We start from the raw sequence: 26,837 nt of genomic DNA, 5'->3' as shown, positions 1-26,837 counted from the left end.
CAGTGTATCAGATATATCTGTCATTTCCCAAGATACTTTAACATGAAGGCCTCCATCTTTGTCTTTGCCCTTCTTCCTGCAGTGTGTGTTTAGATCGTGCGTGTAACCGTGGAGGAGAGGAAAGGCAAGGAAGGTCACTGGTGCTGAAGTCTAGAACATGTCCACGATGGTAGATCAACATGTCAGGTAGAGCTGAGAGAGGGAGGAGGTGAGGGAGGGACGCCTTGCAAAGTGCGCAGTGGATGGGGGGGACAGCACGGGTCGGGACGTATGTGTGTGTATCGTGGGGAGACGCCTGCACTGATGAGAGGTCATGGAAGGTGTCCTTGCCTTTATATCAGCTGTGCACGACAGGGATTAGCCAAATTCAAACATATGCCACTTTCCAGATACACACTTGCAGTACTGCCTGATGCCACCAAGGGGAGCTCTGAACCTGTAACCATTTGTTCGGCATACAGCATGCCCATCTCTCTCCCCACCCCTCCCCTTTCTCTCCTCTCTCTTGGCGGAGAGTCCCTATCACCTCACCTAATTCTGTCTGCTTCATTTTATCCTGCACAAAGCTGACAAATTCATAGGTTTTGTGGAGAAAGACGGTGAATATACACATACAGAGGGAGAGGGAGTCAGAGAGAGAGAGAGAGAGAGAGAGAGAGAGAGAGAGAGAGAGAGAGAGAGAGAGAGAGAGAGAGAGAGAGGTTTGTGAGAGCTCACAGGCTTTACTTATTTTGGGAGCTTACTGATGCAGTGGTAGATATGCATGACAAGAGCCATGCATGCATTAGAAGAGCCACTAAAAACAACAGACAGAGAGTAGATGAGACTTTGGAGACAAATGCTGCTGTATGATAACCTCAGCTGGAATTCAATGCCTGGCTCGTAGACGGCAGGCTATTTTTAATGCAAGATATCATGTTTGCTGCAATGGGAAGAGCAGTGTAAAACAATGATTGTGTGTTTGTGTGGAGGCTCTGTTTACATTTTCACTTGTATTTAAAGATTAGATGATGTAATTAACATTATCTATAGCATCTAAACCATCCCAAACGTGGAGAGGAAGGACAAGACGTGCATGCTAATGGACGACCGACAGCACTATATGCATGGCCACATGCTGATGAGTATTTAGACAAAAAATAAATAAATACACTACAGGTGTACAGGTAGCTATGTGAATGTATCAGGAAACTAACTGCATACAGAGCAGCAAGCAAATCACAACATAATCCGGACTAACACCCGTACAATAACAACACTACAGTCTCTGCTAAACTTGTAGAGTACAATAAAATGCACTGTTTAGCAGTTTAACTGTGCTGGAAGTGTTAATTCCACTCTGGCTATTTTTGGAAGCTGTAGTTTGTAATGTCTTTATACTGGAAAGTATGACTTTAAGGTCTTAACGTTATTTATCCACCCTCTATAATCTCTCAGCAAATAATAGGTTTGCATAACATGCCGATCTCAGGGATATGTATGATTCATAAAATAATAATATTGTTCTTCAGTTTAAATGCATGTGCGTTCTATGAGACCTCAAAGCATACAAGTGCTCATTGATCAGCTGGGTATCAGTCCGGGAGTAAACACGGGGTCAGAGGTGATCAATGCCATCGATACCTCGCTCCTTGTGTCTCTCAGTGGGGACGGTCACAGTGTAAATCTAGAGAGCTCTTTAACACTTGCGCTTCCTGTTAGGTCAATTAGAATAATCTGCTGGGGATTCAAGCTGCTACGCGAGTTAATGGAGATCGCCTGGACAGCGTGATGTGGGTGGTTAGTTCTAGGTCAGGGCGTGGACTGAGTGGAGGCATTTGATATCTGCATGAAGTTCATTCAGCAGTTTTAGAGATCAAGCTGTTTTTTTTTGTTTTTGCAGAGTAATTTACAGGGTGGAAAGTCTTTACTAATATAATTCATTTAATTCTTTACTGGATCGTTTTTTTTCCTAAAACAAATGTAAAGCAGCGATGCTTATTTATTTCCCAAAGAATAAACAGAGGTAACCTTAACACTACCAGACTGGATTACTTAACTTCTCCCCACTTGTTTTTAAATATCAACACTCATTATACTCAGTACTTAAAAATGACATATTATTTGTGTTCAAAACCATATCTAATAATGTGAATAGGTCCTTGACTAAAACTGAGAATTATGTTTGATTTTCCCAACACAATCTTTGCAGTTACAGTGCATTTTATTGTACCAGGCAGATGGGCACATAGATGGATAGACAGACAGTGAGAGAGACAGAAAGACAGACAGGCAGATAATAATACTGTCTCGGTTTCGCATGTGCATGTGCTTGTGTTACTCATTTGCCTAATGGTCATTATGGTGCAGTTGGTGGTAGGTGAGTCGGCTCACGCTGTAAATCTTTAAAATCGTGTTGGCTTCCCAAACTCATTAAGCTAGTCTCACTCTGCTGATCACACACAGTTCTACAGCATAACATATTTGACCCCGACTGTGTGTGTGTGTGTCTCTGAGATGGTGCATCTGAAGTTTGTGTGCGTCTGTGAGTCTGTGATCATTTGCCCTTATCCTAAGGCAAGCACAGCATATGCTAATAAAACATCAGTTCCACAAATCTTGGACTATTTCCATGTCTAAGTTACCACTTTGAAATATATAATAATATTATTGCAATATGACAGAAATTGCAGAGTCTGGTTGGCATGGAAATTTCCCCCTGTAATTTAACAGCACTTAGTCCACATTAAGAATCACTTTGCTCTCAGGTTCTCCTTTTTTTGGTGTGCGGAGGAATTTCTCTGGCGTCTGAAAGTACAGGAGTTTGATACAATTGGCTATTTTTCTTTATTCAAACTTTCAGGGCACGCACAAAGAAGCTGATATACCATCTTTGCCTTAATGCATTCACATCAGGCTTCTTTTTTTGCATTTGAGGCTGTTTACAATGCCCATTATTAGGTCTGACAAGACATTCATTCCAATTCCAATTACACAAAAAAAAAAAAAAAAAAAAAAAACGTGAAGAAGTAAGCACGGCAAGTGTAAGTGAAATTGATTGTACCTCAGTGCTGGTATCTGCAACTGCCAATTGATGACCTGGTGCACCTAGAGGGTGCACTGTATGTGCATGTACTTAGTGCTTCGCTGTGCATGTGTATAGGCGGAGCAAGCTGACACACAGCAATTCAAATGCACACACACACACACACACAGACGTCCAGGTTGCAGGTCCTCTTTTGTTTTCCATTAGCTACGATTAAAGATTTGTAAAGATGTGTTGGGTAATTTGTTCAGAAAGGGTTTAAGTGCACTGTCACCTTTGATAAATTAGGGTGCATTCTATTTGTGTAGCCAAGTACATTATGTGCATACATACTGAGCAGACCACTTTCCTCACTTGTTCATTAATAACAGCACAAAACAGTGTCCTCGGCCAGACCTACATATGCATAGTAGCCATTAATTTCATTATAATGTTTGCTAAGTAAAATCTAACTATAACAGGGATTATACTGTCATTATCACCCTTTTTCCTTAGAATGACTAGTGAATATGAAGGTGAGATGGATCTTTGGTTGTTTTAGAAATAAAGATGAAGCTAGAAAGATAGAAAGAAAGAAAGAAAAAAACAACATCAGTCTTCTGTCCAACTCCAACCTGGAAAAAAAGAAACTGCTGAAGAAGCTGGGCAGTGAGCAACAAGAGAGGAGAGAAGGAAGGTTAGACTAACGCTCCATGTGCAGAGAGAAAAGACAAAAAGATGGAGAGTTAAATAAAGCAGCAGAGGTAGAGTTGGGCAGCAACCAGAGGCACGCGGTGGCCCTGCATTACGCGGGCAGTTGCTTACCTGGCGCAGGTTGCGGGTGACGCGCACGTCATGCCAGGCGTTGTCGTTGAACTTGCCGTTGACGGGCTCCACCAGGGCCTCGAAGGCCCCCGAGCCCAGGTTGATGACCAGCCAAACCGCGCCGCTTTTCAAGGAAAGGTTTACGTAGTCAGCTGACTTCCCGGTGTGCAGCATGAGGCCGTTGCGTTGCAGCGTGCGGAAAGACAGCGTGATCTCGTCGGTGCTGCTCTGGATGGGCGTCAGCGACAGGTCGTAGCAGAAGAACTCGTTGCCCTTGAAGGTGGCCACTGACTCTTCCTTTCCTGGAGAAGAAAGAAGGGAGAAAGGAAAGCTTAGTTATAAAAAATACAACACATATAGAACAATGCATCACAGCAAAGCAAACAGCTGGATCAAATTTAGAAAGGAAAGAGAAAATAACAGGACAAGACAAAGTGGATTAAAGGAGCAACCCCCCCCCCCCCCAAAAAAAAAAAAAAAAAAAATGCAAAGAGGTAGAAAAAGGTGTTGACAATGTTGCTGATGCCTCTCAGTCTGTCTGCAGCCAACCTCCACTGCAGTGAGCTTTGTTCACACACTACCAGTCCAAACAGCCAGTTTGTACAATGGACACTTGTCAAACAGCAGCCTAACAGCAGCAGGGGAGGACACAGTGTGCATCTGTCAGGAACTGAACACACACCTGCTGCTGTCACAACAGAAAGTGCTGCTGCAAGAACATTCACAGCAGTGACACCTCAATCAAAGTGTGGACACTGAAGCCAGAGAGAAACTATTTGTATTCATCTAATTCTCCATACTATTTTCTATCATTATCATTATATACAGCACTTTATTATTACTCGCTCTGTTGCTTATATTTTTATTCTTTGGAACATCACACTGCTTTTGCCACAGTGATGACTTCATTTCCCTGCAGGATCGATAGAGTTTCATCTTAACTTAGGCATCATGACAATAAGAAGGATGATCCCCAGATTGAATATTACAAACCCTATGATATTATATGTGTTATGAATCAGCTGCTTCTTGGGGCAACATAAACTGACCTTAGGCAGAAGCACAGACGCAACACCACCGACAGCAATAAGATCTCTCAGCTCTCGAATAACTCTTCTCCGCTCTGCGGTGATACAAATCAACTGGTTCCCCGACATGAACTGCGATCTGAAGTGACACTCCACTTCCTGTGTTCGTTTGCCCCCCCTCACGCCCACCACCACCTCTGCTTTCCCCGAGGGAGGTCAGATTGAAGAATCAGCCTCAGGTAATGAGGTTTAGGGCTGCAACACGAGGAAGAAGGGGCACACTCAAACCCACCAAGAGGCCCCTGTATGGGTGGATCATCAAATCTAGTTTATCCTGAAGTTCCATTACAGCAAAAATCACTCCAAGACCTCGGTGCATTTCCCTGGGGAGAGAGAGGGTGAGGCTGGCTGGGGTTGGGGGGGGGGGCTCTGGCAGACAGATTGAAAGCCAAATCTCATGAGCGAGCGAGTTTGCTACAGGAGCAATCTCAGGTGAGAGCAGAAGAGTGATGATGGATAATAGTGCGTCCATTTGATAGCTGTGCACTTTGGACTGAGATATGACCGTGGACAGACAAGACCTGTGGTAGCCTTCATAGGTTGATTACACTGTTTCATTAATACCAAGTTTAGGAGTAACTGTTGCATGGATGTTATACTGTAAAGAAAAGGAGGCTTTAGTGAGCAGCAGAAAAAGTGCTGTGTTAAGTGATATACTAACTGCTATACTTCAGGAACATTAAAGGGGATGATAGAGCTCACTTTGAGACAAACACAGCAACATAATATGGGTGCATGCACTCACATAAAAGAAAACATTTTATGTGCGGGGGAAAAAAAAAAAAAAAAAACGAGGAAGTGAGGGACGAATGGCATCCAGACAGAGACAGCTACTTAAAAGAGCATTTTGGCTGAAATCGAAATTTAGAGCAATCTCAACTGAAGTGTAAATTGTCATCGAAAAAAAAAAGGCATCAAAGGGAAGAGAAAGAGATGGAGGGGAAAAATGACACGGAAGGAAAAAAAAAAAAAAGCAAATCCCCCAAGAGCAGCCTTCTGGCGGTGCCTGCCTTGCTGATGTTGGAAGAATAAAAGCGTAGCAAATGGACCACAGCAACCATTTTCAATTATGTATTAAGTTGGACCCCCTCCCAAAGTATGGGCTGCTAACGGTAAGCAACAAACAGCTTGTGATTGCTTCCATGAGCTCAGCGAGATTGAGCCGAATGCAACGGAGAGACACGAGCTGCAAACAAAAAACTTTCTTTTGTTTATGTCTGTTTAATGAACAGAAGGCTGAGAGGAGGAGATAAAGCTGGGGAGGATCAGGGAGTGAAAGGAGAGGACGGGGACTGACTGTTGCACCAGTCAGCCTGGTCACAGTGCCAATAATGTCCCCCCTGATAAATTATTTGAAAATGAATACCATCATAGGATTTTTATTTTTACTTTAAAGGCAGGAAGAGGTAGGAAAAATCCATGTTATCCATGTTATCCAAAAACGTACAATGGTTCATCTGATACTCTGAGCTAGGTACAATAATTTCCTATATCTCCTGTATGCTCTGGGAAGCCGGAGATCCTCCTCCAGTCTGCAGAGGACTGGAAAAGCCCTCCTCCCAGTTTCTCAGATGAGAGAGGAAGATCACTTCAGCCTCGACTTTCAAGACCTAAAAACTGATATAAAAACTGACTCTCTTCTTTCCATCTCTGAGACCACTTCAGCTCCTGTGAATATGTGCTTGTCGCTATACATCTGTTTCTCTTTTTACATCTACTGTACATCTCTATCTCATCCTCTCACTCCCATGGCACCACTCTTGTGATTTCGTGCACACCCAGACACACTTGAAGTGTACGCTTTTCCCTCAGATCAAATCTCTTTCCATAAAGCCCAAGACGCTGTAGCCAGAGGTAAGACAAGACACACAAGAACGCAGCCGACTAAAGTGCTGTCAAGGTCTCAATTAACCTCGCAGAAGGCCCTGACTACATTAGAGAAATGACTCATTTGAAATTTAGCCACCCATAATAGCGTCTTTATTATTAATTAAATGTTGAGTTCCTCTGGTGTTTGATTTCACTGCGTGGAGTGAACAGACATTTAGCACTGGGTATTTTTAGGGGTCAAGAATGATACTCCCCGCATCGAGGCAGAGCAATATAAGCAACAATTGCCTCATGAATAAGCACAAGTAATGAGGAAAGCCAGTGTTTATCGTCTGCCCACGTGTCTCCACCGGCTTCAGCGGCCTTTCGTAGTGCTCACACTCTGCTGCTTCAGAGTTCAGAGGCTTCGAAAAGATAATGATACAAATACAAATGACTAACAGGTGAAGGCAGACAGAACCATTCTGAATGATTTTGCTGATAAAAATCATATTGTTGGAGTTTTTGGTGGCTGGGATAGATGAGGGTTTACGCACCCACACGGTGCCACTGTAAGCAAAGCTCTTTCTGAAATATCTGAACATAAACCCCAAACTTCTGCCAGCTCTTTAAACGCTACTCCTCTCGCCGACATCTGGCTCAAAGAAAAAAAAAAAAAAAAAATAACATCTCAACCCAGGAATCAGTACAATATTGCACTACTTTATTTTTCAAGCCCTCCTGATCTAACATAGTTTAGACCATATCCCAACTTCGTCTTTTGCCCCTTAGCGTTTGTAGTCTACACAAAAAGAATTCAATAACCTCAACCTCCACTTTAACCTGTGTCACAGTCATGCCAGCAGCAATTGCTAAGCACTTTGCAGCAGCTGTGGCATCAAGCAGCCTCCTCTCAGAGACCCCTGGCCTTCACTGTTCTTGAGGGGGCGCCTCGCTTCTGTGAGCTACATGGTGAGAGAGTGAGGGGGAGGACGGACGGATGGAGGAAGAGGATGAATTCCAGCCTGAGTGGAATCAATGCCATTGACTTGGACCAACGCACACACTGCAACCCACTGACACACACGGCGCCCATACAGTCCTGGCACCATTTCGGGTATAGCTTCACTTGAGAAACACAAGCAAGTATTAGCATAAGGATGTGTAAACAAGTAGGCAATCTAGCTTCTCTGCAACAGCAACGAAATGTGATATATGAACGTTTATAACAAGTTTCCATCCACTCTGGAAAAAACCTAGCATCATAAATGGTGATAAAATATCATGAGAAGGTGAATAAAATCTGTGTTTCTCGATGCTTCCCTCAAAGTGCCATTTCAGGCTAGTCTTTGGTGGATATTACAGTAATGAAAGCGCAGTGCAGCATGTGTTATTAAATTGGATTCAGCTCAGACTGAGAGAAAGAGAGAGAGAGAGAGAGAGAGAGAGAGAGAGAGAGAGAGAGAGAGAGAGAGAGAGAGAACAGGTTTAATAAGATGAGCTGCATGAATTGCTCCATCCAAACTTGTGTGGTGCATTAGTCAACGCATAATGAACCTTAACATACTGCTTTTTGGCCGATTGGATTACATATTGGGAGTAATTAGGTAGTTTTATGCGAATAAGAGAAGAGAGAATGGAATAAGACAAGTGTATGTATGTGTGTATGTGCGTGTGAAAACATCCCAAATCTAGATGACCACATGCTGGCAAATCCACTCGTCACATCACATTACCTCACTGTTCTTACACACAGACACACACACACACGTTCACATGTGCATATGCAGTCACCCTCTATTAGCTCCCGACGAGTGCCATCCACCCCGCTGAGAGAGTATCCCACAGCTTTGGAGAAACGATTCAACAGCGAGATGAGAGAGCAGTGGGAAATGTAAGGGGCATATGAAAGCTTTGATGCTGCTTCATGAATCAAACAGGCCTGCTGGGTCCACAGACAGAGGCTAGTGTCCTGAGCTAGCTCCAAGGCACAGGAAACGGTCTGTGAACTGCTGTGAACATTTGTTTGCTTATTAAACGTTTGGCCGGAGTTAAAGAACTAACACACATAGAAACAGACACATGATAAGGCAAGACAGGATAAGGCAATGCAGATTTTTAAAAGCTGTAGAGTCAGAGGGTGGGGGAGTGGGGTGGGGAGGGGGTATGTGACAAACTGCTGAGGTGGGATGATTGATGGATTGCTCAGATCTTTGTGGCCCCTCCCTGCTTTATGTTTCGCTCCTCATGGATTTTACCTTCTTTGCCTCCCTCCCACATAAATCTGAGCTGTCAGCTGTCCTTAACACAAACATATGTGCTATTCTAAACCCGGGCGAAAGCCAATGAATTACCGGACCCTCTAAAAAGGCCGGACTCTCAAAACCTGCTGTTTACTGGCGCTTTGCAGTGCATCATGGGACTGTGGCAGGGTCATCCCAAAAATAGCAACATACTTCACTGTCACCGGAAGGAAATGCAAGCTTGATTACTGCTGCAAAAAAACCTCAGTCCACAGATCCTGCAGTTAGACTCACAGCTCTGATCCTCTTTTAAAGTTTACTTTATGATAAACTTTGTTTAAATACATATATGCATTGTTTATATCATTCAAACTGCACTGGGTTTGAATTGATCTTGATATTGATCCCTGATTTAGCTGTTTTACACCCAACAGCACTTGGTCTCCAGATCAACTTAGACTCGCCTCTGACTTTTTGTTCTGAGCTGAGCCTCTTGTGCATTTCTTAGCGGGCACTCTGACAGAAAGCTGTACCGTGTTATTAAAAATACAAGCATTTACACTGGTGTTCAAGTGCTGCTGCAGGCACAGGTGAGGAGATGAAATGTGATTTAAGAAGTCTGCTAATACAGTTAAACATTTCAAGGCTTGTCAAACGACACTGTAGCGGTTTATAGCGAAATATTATGAGACCAGATAATGCATACACACATACCTGCTGTAACTGAGATCAGAATGTAAAGCTGTGAACAGTGCATGATTTTCATGAAATAATGCATCACATCATTAGGTATCATTAGGTATGTAGTGACCACAGAAATGATGTGTTTTAATGTATAATCTGTACATCAATTCACTGTTACAGGCGACTCTTACGCCTGTTTTTAGCCCACGTGCAGCCCTGACCTGGCCTGTGACACTATCTGCTTAGCTCTATTGGTAATTCGTGGATACGTTAATGGATCTCTGACTCCAGTCTCTTGTGGAGCCATTGACACCAGGTTGAAATAGAGGAACATTGTTCCCATTGCCAATCCTCTTCACTCTCCTTTCTCTGCACAGCTGGTGATTACTGTATGTATCGATCCATGGGCCGATTGCAATCCTGTAATGAAGGAGCTATAATTTGCTGTCTGCTCCAGCTCATTTGCTGGAGGCCAAAGTTCTTTGTTCCGCTGACCATCTCACCACCACCGCCACCTTAAAAGGTGCTTGTTGAGCCATAGTAAATGTGCTACCACACCATTCACAGTCTGAGGGATGTTGGAGAGAAAAAAAAAAAAAAGCAGGAGCGTCAGTATGGATTGAGCTGTCTGCACTGAGGTAATGTATGAGAACCACAGTCACTCAGGTTGTCTTTCTTTTTTTTTTTTTTTTTTTTTTTTTGAGCTTTACAAATACAAAATATTCACAGCCAGGGTTTTGAGTGATGGAGCCTCATATTTCCTAGAAATGATACAGATATTATTTGTTGCCTGTGACGATGGAAATGTAGCGTGGTGGTAACTCCTCTAGAAAAGTTATTAAGAATATATCCAAAATATCCAAATGAAGCTCGAGATCAGCTGAAGTCAAACTGAAACAAATGACATCTAAAAAAAAAGTTTGATGTTTTGCTTCAAACACGCTTATTGACTCAGTCACTTTCACATTGTTCTGCAGAATTTACCACAAAGTGCATGTATCTGACTCTAATCACTAAACTGACTTACGAAAGTGAAATTCATGCCCACAAGGTGTCCACAGACTTTATTCCTACCTGTGACTAAGTTCGCTAAGTGCACCGGCAGAGGACATGCGTTTTAAGAGCCCTCGGCATAAAGGCACTTGATTAGATTCTTTTTGCTCCTCCGCTTTTAAATGTAGCTGCAGGTCACATTTTAAGAGTGCACGGTTCCTTTTTAATTTAATCCCTTTTGCCATTGCTTTGATTGACAGTATTTGAAGGTCGCTGCAGGAGTGTGCAGGTGGCAAAGAAAAAAAAAAAAAAGTAAATCTTTCCGTAGAGCTAGTAAGAAAACAAACCGGCATGATTTGCATACTAAATCGGCTCTTCACTGATAGACTGCTACTGTAAATTGGGTCACGTAACCCCGGGCATGACACTGAAAACAAGGTGCGTCTCCAGTTGGGCTGTGTCAGCACTGTGTGGTGATTTGGTTTGACCTTTTCGATTCCCTCACTCACTGTCATCTCCATGAGTTTATATCCAGCATTTTCACGAGACAGTTTTACCTGCCCTCTGTTTCTCACACTCATGTTCTCGAGGATAATTTGAGGTAGTAAAGTATAAGACTTAATGGGGATAAAGTATTTGCCTTTAATTGTCTGTTGCCTTGGAAACAATCCATTTTGTAACCGCAATATCAGACACCATGGCAGCAGCCTCGTGACTCCACTCCACCTCTTCTCGCTCTCTGATTTGCACTTTTTCCTCTTCTTCTTCATCCTTGTTCGTGTTTTTTTTTTTCCTCTCTGTCATTTCTTTTCTCTCCCACTGTGGGTGTCTTGGCAGATGACTATTATCACAGTGGAGGGCTGTTCAGTCTCCGGGCTCAACCGGGACACAAAGAAAATGTCAAGTAAACTGACACTAACGATAGGCTCGTGCGCTCCTGAATGGCAGGCTCCTTAGCCAACGGGGAGCTGACTGCAAGACAGGAGAAGTACATAATAAGCCCTATTAACTTGAGCCAGAACATGCCCTTGACTTGAGCAATGTAAGCCCGCCCCCCCACCTCTTGTCAAGTTGCACTTACCCACACATCTTGTACATTATATCACATTAGTGCCATTGTTAATAAAATCAGACATATTTCCAAGACACCTTTCTCTTCAATGCCTGGATGAAGATGAGTGCAAACTGACTTTAACACAGTTAATCTCCCTTTTTAACTGCAAGTAGCCATGTTTTTTTGGGGTTTTTTTTTTAGGTCGAGGTCACCATTTACCACAGGATCAATGCTATAAAAAACGAAAGAGGTTTCTTTCCTAAATAACTTAGCTGTACGCTTCCTGAATCTGGCCTCTCTCTGCTGCAACGATCAGGCTTATGTCCATATATTTTTACCTCAACAACATGAAAGAAGCCATGTGAAATAGAGACGTATGGATTTTTTTTTTCCCCCCACTGGCTCCAGTGAGCATTGGTTATTCTTGGCTCATTAACTCTATATTGAACTGTGCTGAAAATATCTCACAGAAGACACAAACCAATTTGCATATTTGCACAAAGACGCTTTTGAAAATACATCAATCACAACAGCTTAGGGTCTGCAACTATATCAAATAAGTTCTTCCTGAAAAAAGATTACCGTTGTATTAACATGTGAACTGGCAGCCTAAAGAGAGACATACGTTAAATTTAATGAAATGCACGCTCTCGCACAAAATGCAAAACAATGTGGTATTATTTTTGCAAGGGTGCCTGATGTTGTTTTATGTGGGTTCGTTTAATTGTATGAGAATCCTTGGCAAAGCGCCCGAAGAATTATCCACTGTAAACTGCTTTACTTAATATATTAATGTCGCTGCTGGCAGTACAATGGATCAGTGTAGCGGTTTAGTTGCTTTACATTAAAAGCAACCTGTGCTGTAGCACTGAGTTGGCCTTTACATTATGTCAATGCTGTGAGGTTGATCCCAGGCCGGTGAAAAGAAGAGGCCGACAGCACCAGGTGTCAGGGAGGTAACACATGGCTGCAGCCCTAAAATCATTAGTCTTAACGGGAACAGTAATAGGGACTATGGCAAACTGGGTTAAAACTGAAGTAACGCAATTTCAAATCATGACGAGGCTGCAAAGGGTAAGATTGGCTGTTCAGGGGGAGACCAAAAAAAAAAAAAAAAAGCACACTCACACACACAAAAAGAAACAACAACCTTAGTTTAAATGTCAGTGCTGGGAGAGGCAATACGTAATCCAGCATGTTGAACCACTAATAAAGCATTCAGTCAGCTGAGGAAGAGTTTTAATGAGCGAAACTCGTTGCTGAAGGCGTTTGACCTCTTGAACCTGGTATTGAAAAACTGTGTAACTGCCCACAACGGAGCCGCAAAACAAGCAGACAAGCACGGACTTTGGTATGAGGCAAGGAAAAATGGGGGGGGGGGGGGGGGGGGGGCGGCGGTTTCTGGCGTTGTGTATCTGACAACTTTTAAACTATTTAACAAATAAGGGTGACATGTCAAAACTGCACTGTAACAAATACCTGGGGCATCTGGCAAGGCTTTGCAGCAGACTTTTTTTTTTTCAACAACTTTGTACCCCCTTGTCACAGTAGTGGAATCCTAATGAAGCCCATAACTAAACAACTAAGTGCCTGTGAACAGACAAGCCAAACTTGTGGAAGAGCCATTTTTTTCCTAATCTTTCATTCCTAACCAATAATTCCTCTGGCATTTGAAGGTGAATGTAAAACTGGACAACATACAGGACGCAAGAGCTTAAATGGGATTCAATCCGCTGATATATTGGAAACCCTTTAGCTAAATGCTAACCTTTCCCTCTGGAGGCTTGTCAATGATGGATGTAGCGACATGAATCAGCCCATATGGCATGGAGTGAGATAGAGGCATTGAGCTGTGGAGATAACTGCTCCCCAATATTAGATTATAGAAGGGTAGATAGCATTTTTCACTTCTGTCTGGTCAAAACAAGAGTTAAGAGAAGATTAAGAGAAAAAAATAAGTTCTGTGTAAAGACTGACATTTCCTCCAAGGTCAAATTCTTGCTAATGGTTTAAAAAAAAAAAAAAAAAGATCGATAAATACCAAAGGCTTCTTCTTTTACAACAAAGCCAACAATTTCAATAACAGCTACTTGGAGGGAGGCATTTAGTGTAACTGACTTAGACAACTGTGTCTATACCAATGTCACAGCCAACTCCAGTATGAAAGTGCAAATACTTGCAGAAAGGTGTTCTGTTTTTTACCATTTTAGTACAGACTCACAACTATACAGGCTGCTTTAAAAAACTTTGCTCACACACAGAAATTGCTTCTCAGCTTTATAGCTGTAAGCACACATTTGTGTGTTTTATTTCATAGGCGTGCAGGTCATAATACAACACCCTGCGTCTTTGAAAGCAAATACAACAGCTTGCCGCTTAATTTTGGGTGGGAGGAAAGGGGAAATACAATATGTAGTAGTAATTAGTCAAAAGTGAATGAACTTGCTCTATGGTTTTTTAATGTTTTTTTCTGTTTATCCAAGAGCCCTCATCAGTTCAAGGAAAGGAGAGCATTGAGACTGATAAATAAGTGGAGTCAAGCCTCTGTTCAGGGACGGCTGTTGTCAGAGGTAGAGTGGAGCGATGAGACCACGCTCAAAAGGGTTGGAGGGTTGAGAGGAGACTGTTGGACAAAAAAAAAAAAAAAAATTCTGAAGAACAAAACCTTGCTTTTGACACAGCTCCAAACCAAAAACCCCACTCCAAAAATAATGACGCTCATTACTGGAAATTTCTTTAACAAAATGCTGCTGCAGCACACTGACTGCTCTCACTGCACACTTCCACAAATCCAGGTTTAACATGGATAAAACATTAAACTTTAAAAGTGAAAATAACAAGAAATTAGCCTACTTGGTAAAGCTGACAGTTTACAATGCATCGATTACTGAGAGGCAGAATGCTCATCTGTTCCACTGCTGCTGGTTCTGAATTATTGAGTTTGAGTGTGTGTGTAGTGGGAAAACCTGTGCAGCAGTTTTATCTCTTTGCTTCCACTGACCCTCACGGGGAGTTCTTCCTTAAAAATGCATGGTGCATAAACCGGTACCTTACAGAGCCACAGTATTATGACAGTGAAGTTAGCATGTTGACAGCTGCTGTAACATCAGATGAGTCTGACTTGCACAGGTCGTTGCACTCACCCTCAAGATGTCGAGTGAAAAAGGATGCCACTCTGAGAGGGGCCCCTCAGTTATGGCCCTACTGCAGACTACTGTCTGTATGCGGAGATTCTAACTCTTTGAGCTCAGTCTGCAGGAGCATCCAAATAAACACAAGCAAACACAGGCACACAAAAACAAGCACATTCTCACATGAAGTCATTTCTTCACTTGTCAATTTACCACACAACAATACTGCAAACCTCATTCGGCCTGTATGACATGAACAGGTCTAAAAACGTTTATTTAACTTGTAGCTGGAGCATACCATTATTATACTGTGTGTGTGTGTGTACAGGTGAAATCTGTAGGTCGAGTATACACACAATACTATAAAATCATCTGTCAGCAGGTTAATGGATTCAAATGGATTATTTAACCAGATGTCATGTTTTCATTTGTACTAATGCTAAGATTTAATATTTCACACTCATGTTTCCTCAATGATATATAGGCTGGGTGCAAGCACGCACACACACACATACACACACACACATACAAATACACACAGACCCATATACTTGCATCAGAGCTCACACACACATTAACATACACAACATGCACAGCTCTTCTTAATCAACAAATGAGTTGTGTTGTTAGTTGACGCTACAGTGGCTATTGACAGTGAACTAGCAGTACGGGTGATGGGCTGTTTGTCTAATAACCAAGGCTGCATTTCAATTTCACAACTCACTGAACAGCCTGCTTAGCCACACAAGACTGATATGACACCAGGCTTAGCAAGAGGCTGTGTTTGTGTGCAGCTGTGCTGCTGCTGAGGATGATAATGGCAAAGAGTCGCACATTAGCCTCATGGTTTACAATGATGACTTCAGCTGTTTGAGCCAACCTTGAAACAGGTTGAACGCAGCGAGACTTCTGTTGAGATGAACGCACACACTCACACAGAAATAAGCCAAAAAAACATCGAGTCCCCTGCTCGGTCCCACGAGGGCCCCATTATACTACTGGAGCTTGAAAGTGACTTTCCCTTTATACTCCTCCCTTTAGGCCTAGCCTGTGTGATACATGCAGACAGCACTCTGTGTCTGGTCTAATTAAAGACTTTAATTCACTGGCTCCCTCTGCCCCTGCCTCTCCATCTCTTCCCGTTTGTCTTCTGTGTCTCAGTGAGTTTGTTTTCCAGTCTCACAGAGAGTATATTTTCACAGTCTTAGTGGCCTTCAACACTTGCCTTTCTTGCTTCTCACTGAAAAACACGACTGTGAGCAAATACTGCAGATGTGGCGTCGCTGGGAATTTCAGCTCAGGAACAGAAAAAAAAAAAAGGCTGAACCCACAATGCGAGCAAATATCCATCAGGTGTTTGCGTAGCATGCAACGTTCACACAGCGCTGTTCTCCCCGGAAATATCTGGCTCAGTTCTTCCATGTCTGCAGTAGCTGTGGAGGATTTTGCCTGGGGAGGGCCAGCACCATCTCTATCGCTCACTATAAATCTGTAACACCTCAGGCACTTTCTCCTCACGTAGCAGCATCAGGATGTTTGTCTGATGTCCATCTATCCTATCTGTCCACTGATACATTTTTAATGGTCGTTCATGATCATCACAGCCAGTGAAAAGATCACACCCAGCTGCATTCATTATTACTATTACTATTACTATTATTATTATTATTATTATTATTATTATTATTATTATTATTATCCTACTGGGAACAGTCCTGAGTATTATACAAACACCTGGTTAGAAGCAGGACAGCTGATCTACATTTACAGGACACATGTAAGTCTTTCTGTGCGCAGTGCTTACATATGAACAACAGTGGTACTTTCCATGTCTCAGCACCCTCTTTCTCTGCATCACTGCAGCCCCCTCTCTCCGCCTCCCTCGCTCCCTCCCTCCCTCTCTTCTCCCCAGTGGTCATCATTTGCCTTGGATTTAAGGACACACACATCCTCTGAAGGCAGTAAGTTAATTAGACATCGGGCCCTATCGGTCCCACTCATTCCCTGTCTCTCCCTGACTATCTGAAGGCTTAGAAGAGTATTGCTGCTTCAATGAAACCACACACGCGCACGAACGCACATATATACACATACACACAGAGGCACTTCTTCTGTGCAGTAGTGTTGGCAGACATTGAGAGAGTGTACGTGGGTGTTTAATTGTGTGTATGTGCTGCAGTGTGTACGTGTATCCAAAGGCCTGTAGGTACTTAGAGAGATTGTTGAGTTGTTTTTTTTTTTTTTTGTTTTGTTTTTCTGAGCACACAATTCTCAAACAGAAGACTCGTTCTCTCCCAAGTTCGCTTTGCGTTGACAACGACGCCGCACATCCTGCCTTCTCCCTTAATATGATGGCTGCCTCATAACAACCTTGTCAAATGTAGGAGACGTGACTCCACTGTGACTCCTGTGTCAGTGTCACAACTCTTTACGCTGTAGACATCTGAAGTGTTCCCTCGAGGCTCAGCTAGCTAACCTTGAATGAAGAACTAAAAAGATAAGGTTCGTTTGACGCTGCGGGGCCTATTGTGACAACTCCAGCCATTGTTTACAGTGAGGACAAAGTGACAGTCTATGGCTCCGCAATATGTGAAAGTTCATGTGGTATTTACGGTTGAAAGACAGAAGAGAGTTCACAGCACAGCGTGTTCTTAAGTCAAGTTAGAAGAGAAGGGTTGTTTGCCCCATTACCAACGTGTAAAAGTGGATTTACTGGCTTTTTTTTTGGCCACAGATAAAACAGGTATTATTCTCTGCAACAACTCAGAAAGGGAAAAAAAAAAAAGGTACATGCAGCCAAGCCAAGGCTGGAAGCAACAAATTATAATTATCTTGTTACTGTAATTAAGTAGGTTTTCTACAGCTTTATTTCATTTATTTATTTATTTATTTTATTTTAGAAGCTTGCAATTACATTTTGCTATTATATTGTGGTGTTATACTTGGCTAAAATTTAAATTACATGTGTTTTACACTTGGTCCTAATTTACCAATTTAGTGAGGAAAATAAAGTGAGGAAAAATCAGTGGATAGCAGTTGTTCACTGATGCTCGGCTCATTTAGAGCTCAGGAAATACAGAGCGTTCAGGTGAGTGGTTAAATTAAGAACACTGCCACTATCACACTACGACGCTTGTTGAAGCCGTAATTACGCACTTTGTTTTGTCCAATTTTCCTTAATTGCAGGAACCGTTCCCAAATCTGTCAGCTTCGTCTTGCTCATTACATGAGAACGATCGCATGTACAGACATTATGTTTAAAGTCATCTGAATTTCCCACGTGGAAAGGGAAGTAACAGTATTTCTACCTTTGTTGTATTTCTTGTATTCACTGTAATTTGCTTAGAACATGCAACATGTTGCCATGTTTGGTTTATATTGCAACTTCAGTTTGCAGCCCTCGACCAAAAAGCATGACGTTTGACCTTTTTCTGTTTCTGTTATTATTTTGTTTAGATCCACATCAGCTGTCACTGTTGCAACAGATGCTCTTCTTAGCAGCTATGCGCGCAATGTGTTGGCCTGAGCGACATGAAGAAAATCTGGTTTCGCTAGAGAAACAAAAAAACAGCTGAATTTAGTGCAACTTTCAGATCATCATCACAAAAATACAACTCAACAGCCCTGGAAAAGCCAACAAGTGTTAACGCACCCTGACAACAAAGAGCTGGCAGTGATTCTTAGAGGCCTCCTACTCAGAGCAACAAGCATCTGCTGCTGCACAGTATGCTAACATGCTACTCTTTTCACTATTCAAGGGGGGATTTCTACTGAGCTTAGTTTCCTGTTCTTGGTGGGAGGAGGGGGTAGGAAGGAAAAGAAAGGGCACGCTAGGATCGGAGCATGTCAGTCTTTGATGTATTCACATCGCTGCTAATGTCAAGGCTTGAAAACCTTTTTCTTGAGTAAAGTAAAAAAAAAAAAGAAAAAAGAAAAAAAACCAACATGATAGTAAGACTGTGCTTTGCCAAATGGGAGTAGAGATAGGTAGTTGAATATTAAAATGCACACACTGATTATGCCTGTTAGTTTTTGTGGAGAAGCATAAAGACAGCTCTTAGTAGAAGTAGAGAGACGTGATGTCTCTCTATCCACTTTTGAAGGTATTCAAAAGTGTTGTGCATCAGCCTGATGTGGTTTTTCTGGAGCACCGCCAAGGCCCCGATTCTGTCTGACAGGCACATACAGTACGTGGGGGGTCAGGGGCCACACTTGTGTAAAAGGCAAAGTGGCCCCTTGAATCCACTCAATTTCTCAGACAAAGAGTGGTGGATTACACTCTCTATAACTCTTTTCTTAGCTGTAATAGGTTCTGTACTTTGGTGCTGCCTTAGAAGGAAGGCACAAAACAAATTTGGGGGAAAGAGAGTACGGAGAAGAGAGCTCAGATAGCCTATTTGAGAGTCTGCTGTTCTGTTTCTTTTTTCTTTTCTTTTTTTTTTTCTTGGTCTCTCTCCAAACCCTGATGCTAGCTGTTCTGGATAGGGCAATAAAAGCCCTTTCTGGTTGATGAGCTGCCTGTCTCCTCATTATTTAACCACATCTGAGTAAAATGCATCGTGGGAAGAGGACACGGAGAAGCAGTAAACAGATTTACACTTATTTGCAGCTGGGGCTGCAGAAAATGTGACACATGCATGGATGGATGGATGGATGGATGGATGGTAAAGTGCTGGATCAACAATCACACATACATACCAGTCATGGAGTCTGATCCAAACAAAATAGAGAAACAAGGAGGAAAGAGAAGAGGCAATGTCATGATGTCAGGTACTCCCCAGAAGGAGGGAGGAGTGAAAGAGCCTGACAGGAGAGGAGGGAAATGTTAACAGAAAAAAGGGAGAGGTTTTTTTTTCCTTTTGAAATGAAAGCTGGAGTTCATATGGGAGTTGAGATGAGATACAGAGAAAGAGAGAGAGAGGTACATGCGTAAGTGAGAAGGATGATAACCTTCCATCTCTCTTCCCTCCACTCCCATCCAAAGTTCCCCCCTACAACCAAACTCTGAGCATCAATATTAGAGAAGAGACATTTCCATCACTGTTTTCTCCCCCCACCCCCTCACCTCACCTCCTATATCTCCCGTCATTCATATTTCATTAATATTTTAGTGCTGAGAATCCCTATCTGGCTGCCTCTCCTCCTCCTCCTCCTCCTCCTCCCTCCTCTCTGTCTCTTCTCCGTCTTGCTTGCTCACACAGCACAAAATGATCCAAAGGAGCTCTGACACCAATAATTAAAGAGTTATTGAAATTAGCATTGACTGGCCATCTTGTTGCTGCCGAGTGCCAGCAAAGATTCTCTGCTTTGATCGCCTAAGCTTTCTCTACATTCTATTAAACTCCGCGATTGACTCAGTCACACAGATAAACACACACACACACACACACTCACCAAGCCTCTGCAGAGCTAACACTGTACACCAGCACACACTCCAAAATATAAAATCACGCTGCCTGGAAAATTAAAAATGGTGAGCCTTTGCAACTGAAGATTAAAAGAAGTGAATATTATTTGCAATTTTCACACGATATGCTGCTAAGTTTCAATAACATTTTATTTATTTATTTATTTTATTACAGTTGTCACATGAACAGACGTCCACGTGAATCCTGCGTAGACACAAATACTGGTGCGGCTTTTTGCATCTCCAGCATTTTGATGTTGATAAGACAGCTTGTTCTATAGGAATGATGCGCAGGAGTGTAAATGCTGATACAATATGCAGTAACCCGTCAAAAGGAGGAAGCATCATGTCCTGTGGCATGACATCGCCCACTCCCCACCCCTGCACCCACCCCCTCTCTCACTCTATCCCTCTCTGGCACGTCAAATCTCCCTCCATTCGCTCTCCAACGGCAGCATCCCTCCATCCTTCCCTCCTCCTCCTCCCTCTCTCTCTCCATATTCACAGGGATTGATGTGTCTGATTTTGTGTCCCATTCTCTACAGTGAGCCGTCATCCCCTTCCTCTGCCCGGCACACAAGATTGCCTCTGTGTTTTGAATCTCTACAAGCTGGTTCCCTTTGCATCCCTGCAACCTCTCCTCTGCAGCCCTCACTTCCTCCCTCCCATCTTTTCTCCCCGCTGTCAAAGCCCATTCTCTCCCTCCTTCACCAGCTGCGTGGAGCAGAGGCCCGCTGTGCCAAGTGCCATTTGATTAGCCTCTTTCTGGCAGCCACAGTAATTGCACGGACATTTCTCTCCCCCCCTCCATCCATTTCTCTCTTTTGCTCTTTATCAACTATGCCGGGGAAGCATCATCATCATCATCATCATCAAAATCATCATCCTTCTTACAATATGTCTCTTTCCGCATTCTCTCCATCATCTCTTCCCCTCTCTTGCTGGATTTGCCTCGCATTTCTCCCTCGACACTTTCTCTCTTCCCCTTCTCTACGCCAGAAAAACACACATAAATCCTTCCATCTCTGTGGACATCTTGTATTTATTTTCCTCTGTGTACCTCCCCTCCCTTCCGCTCCCCATTTATTTGCTGCCTCTTTCTTTTTACATTACCATACCATTCGATGAACATCCTGTCCACAGTCTTGCATCTTCTCATCAGTCGAGCTTAAAAGCTCTGGTGCCATACGTTCCCCACATATGAGGCAGAAAACGAAGTCAGCGGCTGATCACATTTAGTCCTGCGTATGCCGCCAAATGAGCTGTGACATAGGGAAATTTCAAAGGAAATCAGGTGAACGGGGGAGAGACAGAGTCGAGGATGAAAGTGGAGTGGATAGAGAAACGGAGGATGAGAAGGAAGGAGGGGACAGTCAATGATCGGGGAGGTGTGCAAACAGTCAGATGTTCTCAGGTACGCACACTTCCCCCCCGCCATGTTTCTCGTGAAAGCTGTACAGTGTTGGCGTCTTATGTTTCTCTGAGGCCTCTGACACAGTTAACTCTGGCACACATATTCCCTCAACAAACAAGCCAACTCTACTAGTGCGCACACACACACACAAACAAGGACAGGTAGGAGTATCCCAACATAGTGATCATCATCAATCAGTTGTGAGGGATACTGCTCTAATAATAGATTCTCATATCTGGAATCAGGTTGTAAACAGCTGAACTGTTGACTGTGTTTCCATATATGTTTTGTCCTGCAGTGGTTTGAGCTTTCAGTCAGCATTCAAGACACTGCAACAGCTGAAGTTAGGAGTGAGTGGTACTCAGCTGTCTTTGAATTGAAATTTCATGCGAGAGAAGAGAGGAAGATTCAAGAACCACTTCAACCACCAGGTGAAGAAAGGTGTGTGTGTGTGTATGGTGGGGTGAGACGGTAATTTGGCCCCTTACGGTGAAAGGGAGTTCCCTTCCTTTAAAGTGTCGACACACATAAAACCCCTGCGACATTGAAAATGTCTTTTCCAGACGGAACCAAACTCTACCAGCGATGATTTGTTCCCTCAGTCCCTACACTAAAACCTTTATACTGTATATTCCAGATATTGGCAGATGTCTGATTTATTCTCTGTCTTCCTTTTAACAACACACACGCGTACATGCGCATGTCAATCATAACTGCCCGACTAACATCTGACACTCAGTGGTTTTGACATGGCTGACTGGGAGGGCAGCTTTGAGAACAAGAGATGACTGTGGGAGGCATTGTGAGTAAGCACTCCCTGTGTTAGTCATCACTCTCTTACTTTTTGCACACTCTATTCCTTACACACACACACACACACACAAACACACACAACACACACACACACACACACACACACACACACACACACACACACACACACACACACACACACACACACACACACACACACACACACACACACACACGTGCACAAACCCAATGTCACCTCTGCCCCGGAGGTTCAGAATTGTACTCTGGACACACTGATAAGCAAAAACTTTGATTAACCTCACTCCTTTGAAGATGGATGGAAGCCTTCGCTTTATAAGCATGAGTAGAAAAACTGAATACAACTTGCATGTAATTGATTTAAATAAACATACACATATCTATATATATCAGTTATGAAGGGAGGTATTCACCTAATCAGTCACAGCTTCCTGATATGTCAGCCATGAAATGTGCCGATGTTTCTGAGAGGCACCTCTTTTCTCTCTATTATGGGGATTTGTGGCCACATACAGTAAAATCAGATACATGCAGTGATCCGCTCAGACACGCCAGCTGCATTTCTGCCACTACGTCAGTATGATGTGGTTTACAGACAGCCGAGTGGTAAAAGTGTCTGAATAAATATTGCTGAAAAATGAAAAATCTGTAAAAGCTGCCGCTGGAACACGGTTATTCAGAGAGCGTGGAGAGTTTCTCTGGCGAGGTCTGAGGGGATGACTGTTGGAAATAAAACGCACAACGGTGAGGTCAGTAGGTGCTGCAGCGGTACGCAGAGTTACACAAGTTTGAAATGAATTCTGTTAACAACAATCATTTGATACTTTGACCCTCTTTGGGAATTTCACATAGACACAAACTGAGACAGGCTCTGTCTCTGCGGACAGGTTCTTGCTCATGGACAATTCAGTGGGGTGGATGAGAATTAGCATTGTGTTTTTTGATTAGCATTCAATATTCAATCAGTGACTCAAAGACACATCTACAAGTAAATGAGCTTTTACCGTGAATGGCTCTTTGGTTGTCTAGTTGTGAAAATTTAAAATCTGTGCGCTGTAATCAATGTGACTCCAAATGCAGTGAGATGCTCCAGATAATGACTGCAACACTAAAGTACAAATAAAACCCCTGACTTTACCCCAAATATCCCAAAAAAAGCACAAACACAGAACAAAAAGCTGCTAATTGAAAGAACGGTAGTAAATGTAATTAGCCAGCTCTTGACTGTTTGCCCTGTGGTGGTTTAGACTCTGCCAAATCACCAGCACACCAACCTACCGATGAGCTGACCAAGTGAGTGGCTGGCAGAGGGGGGGGGCACCACTGCCTGGCATATTCTCGGATCCACCCTGGCATGACCGTGTTTCTGCCAACCATCAGAGACAAATGCTTTCAGATACCCAACACAAACCGCCACCTGCCATCAGCCCCATTATCCTGTGTGCAGGCCTCCCTCTGCACCGCCAGCCAGATGCTAAACAAAGACCGTGATACTACCGCAGCAGCTACACAATTCATTTGTGCACTGTTGGCTAATTATGTCGACATATGCAAAAACCCTTTCATAGCTGAAGGGTGGTATCTAACGCAGTGTTATTCAAAATTTGATTTGAGATTCAGGGGCTTTCCCGAGCCTAGCATCTCTCAAGGTGGGATATGTTCTTAGTTAAAACCCATCACATCAGTGATTCCAGTTGTACAGAGTCAGAACTGGGCATGTTGGTCAGTGCAGAAATCACTAATGGTGACCTGAAGCTGAAAGGGAGAAAATAAATAATTTCACTCCCTGGTTGCGTGCTTACATAAGGCTTAGCCTTCGGCTGTGGGAAAACACCAAGTTATGGAGCTGGTAGCCATTTAAAAAAGGATACCCCATCCATTTTTCAGAGCCGGGAAGGCCTCTGCTTTTTTTGTGTGTGTGAGTGTGTGTTCACCAACGACAACCAAAATAGAAATCAATGTGTCTGGGGCAGAGTTGGAGCCCGATGCATTAATGTGGGATCGATAGCTAATGTCACAGTCATTTTTCCTCATCCACCAAGAAATAGAAGCCAAGAATAAGGTGAGACCTGGTCTGCACCACAGGGGAGTGACCGAGGGTCAGCGGACTGAATGAGAAAGGAGACTGCAGAGGGCATGCTGGGATTCCTCGCAGATGTTTTAGAAAAAAAAAAAAAAAAAAAAAGGCAGGAAAAAATGTGACATTTTATGATTCGAGTGAAGATCACATCCCCAGCTTACTCTGAAACTCTTTAGTTAATGTGCATTGATGCAATCAAACTGAATCAATAACAGCTTGGAGCTAAAAATTGAAATTATGAATAAAAAATAAATTAATTAAAAACAAACCCCATCAGAAAACAGTAAAGCAGCTGCCATGTAGTCACCCCGTTTTATACCAGTCCAACTATGAGACCTCTTTGAGGTCCAAGCTGTTAAAAGACTTGAATAAAATTCTGTCACAACAACAAAAAAAGGTCTGCTGAAGATCACATAAACACATCAAACGGACAGTGAGGTCTTGATGTGCAGCCGTAATGTGTCTGAGGGGATCATAAAGAGAATAAACTAAATCTTCAACACAAATAAGTTGGCAAAACGTACGAAACAGGACACCACGGGCAGCATAAATGCACGCACAGGCACACATTCCCAATCCCTCCGAGCCACTACAATCAGAGTTGAGGCCTCCCCATAAAACCAACTCTGTAATAATCCTCTGGTCCTTAAATATTTATGGGCCAGCGCCTACAATCCTCCACCTCTCCTTTATTATTTGTCAGCAGAAATGATTTAGCCTCTGGAAGTCTACTACATAGATACATGTATTCAGAAAATGACAGGGGCACGCTCATCGCTGGTTATTGTGCTCTCTATACAGCTACCACCGGTCTAAATAGGGTAAACAAAAATCTTCAGAGCTCTTAGAATTGTAAGTAAACCGGTGTTTGGTGGCAGACACACACAGGCAGCTCTCCACTGTGATTGCTAGGGAGAGAAAACTTCTACTTTTGGATGGGATTTGCTCCTGAGCTTTGAATGCAGGCAAGCTATTAAGCCGGTGTGCACTGCAAAGCTGGTGTCAACTATTGCCTCATGACAAAAAAGCCCAGTCTGGAAGTCTAAAGCAGTTCAAAGGGCTTTTGAGGCGTGCTTTTATTCGAACCCCCTTTTTTTTTTTTTGGTTGACAACAAACAAATGCCCTCCGTGCCAAAGTTAGCGTGGAACATTACCCGAGATGTTTCACTGCAAAAAGAAAAATAAGCTTTGTTTTGACTCCAGTTTTCTTTTCTGCTCATGTTCCTTATCACTTGAGTGTCTGTGTTACTGATAACCCTGTAGGGATAACATATACCTAAGGTAAATAACGACAACAACAAAAGATTACGGAGACAGCTCCCAAACATGGCACCATAATGTAAAGAAGTGTGTCTACATGTGCGTCCAAGTCTACAGATATGCAGTGTGTGTGTTATTTGGCAAGGCGTGAGCATGCGCACAAAAAAAATGTGTCTTTTGAAGTGGCCCACAGATTAAATTACTTTGGGCATGGACGGCAGGGAGGGGGAAATTGAGAAAATGATTAAAAAATAAATGGAAAAATGATTTCCCATTCTGGGCCCTGTCACAATGGAGGGAGAAGGCAATGGGGCGACTGCATGCTTATTTGTCTGGTTGGGGCCAAAGCATGCCTGTTGTAGCTGCTCATTATAAGACATTACCAATTTATCCTCCTCTATCTCTCCCGACCACTGCTGACCAGGGACTCCTGGGCCAGATTACCTAAATGAAATAATCCTAATCTCTATTCGCAGTTAATTATGTCCACAGGAAAACAATCCCAGCTAGACCAGCGCCCCTTTTCAGCACGCTGAATTGGTTCTCATGTGATATACAGCAAGTGACCTTGAAGCTCTCAGGCTCCATGCTGTTCTAAGCAGGAGGGAGAGTGGGTGTTTGGCAGGTTGTTTTCAGGTATAACATTTCTCAGGTAAACTGAAAACACAACTGAAACACCAAAAAAACAACTCCTCCACTCTCACAGAGACTTGAATATGTCTCTGTGAGACACTAAAGTTGCCTCACTTTGAGTCTAAAACATGAACATGTGAAACTTTCATTAGCTTCAAATCTATATCATTAACCCTGAATCAGATAGCCGGTATCAGCTCGGAGATCAGTCACACACAGAATACCTCCACTGCCCTCTCCTTGCACGGGGCCATACACTCATCGCCTCAGCCTCCGTATCTCCATCCCTCGTTTATTCTAATCTGTATCAGGGCCTTGGAAGTGTTGTGGGGTGGGGGCTGGTGGTGGACTGGATTGAATGGCTTGGTTGCTATCCATTAGGTCTAAGTCGCCTATAAATTGTCACATCCACACTTCACC

The 26,837-nt window shown here is 43.0% G+C and overlaps 1 protein-coding gene across 1 annotated transcript in view; it reads right to left on the bottom strand.

The window, feature by feature from the left end:
• Window positions 1–26,837, bottom strand: part of nrxn2b (neurexin 2b) — a 511,829-nt gene that overhangs the window by 334,007 nt on the left and 150,985 nt on the right. Inside the window, exon 5 of the mRNA XM_041030969.1 lies at window positions 3,830–4,131. Coding sequence (XP_040886903.1) covers window positions 3,830–4,131 — 302 coding nt within the window. The remainder of the gene's footprint in view (window positions 1–3,829; window positions 4,132–26,837) is intronic.

The sequence above is a fragment of the Toxotes jaculatrix genome, chromosome 23 (assembly GCF_017976425.1).
Source record: "Toxotes jaculatrix isolate fToxJac2 chromosome 23, fToxJac2.pri, whole genome shotgun sequence".
In the NCBI taxonomy this organism is placed as follows: Eukaryota; Metazoa; Chordata; class Actinopteri; family Toxotidae; genus Toxotes; species Toxotes jaculatrix.
This window is presented reverse-complemented; position numbering and strand designations above follow the sequence as displayed.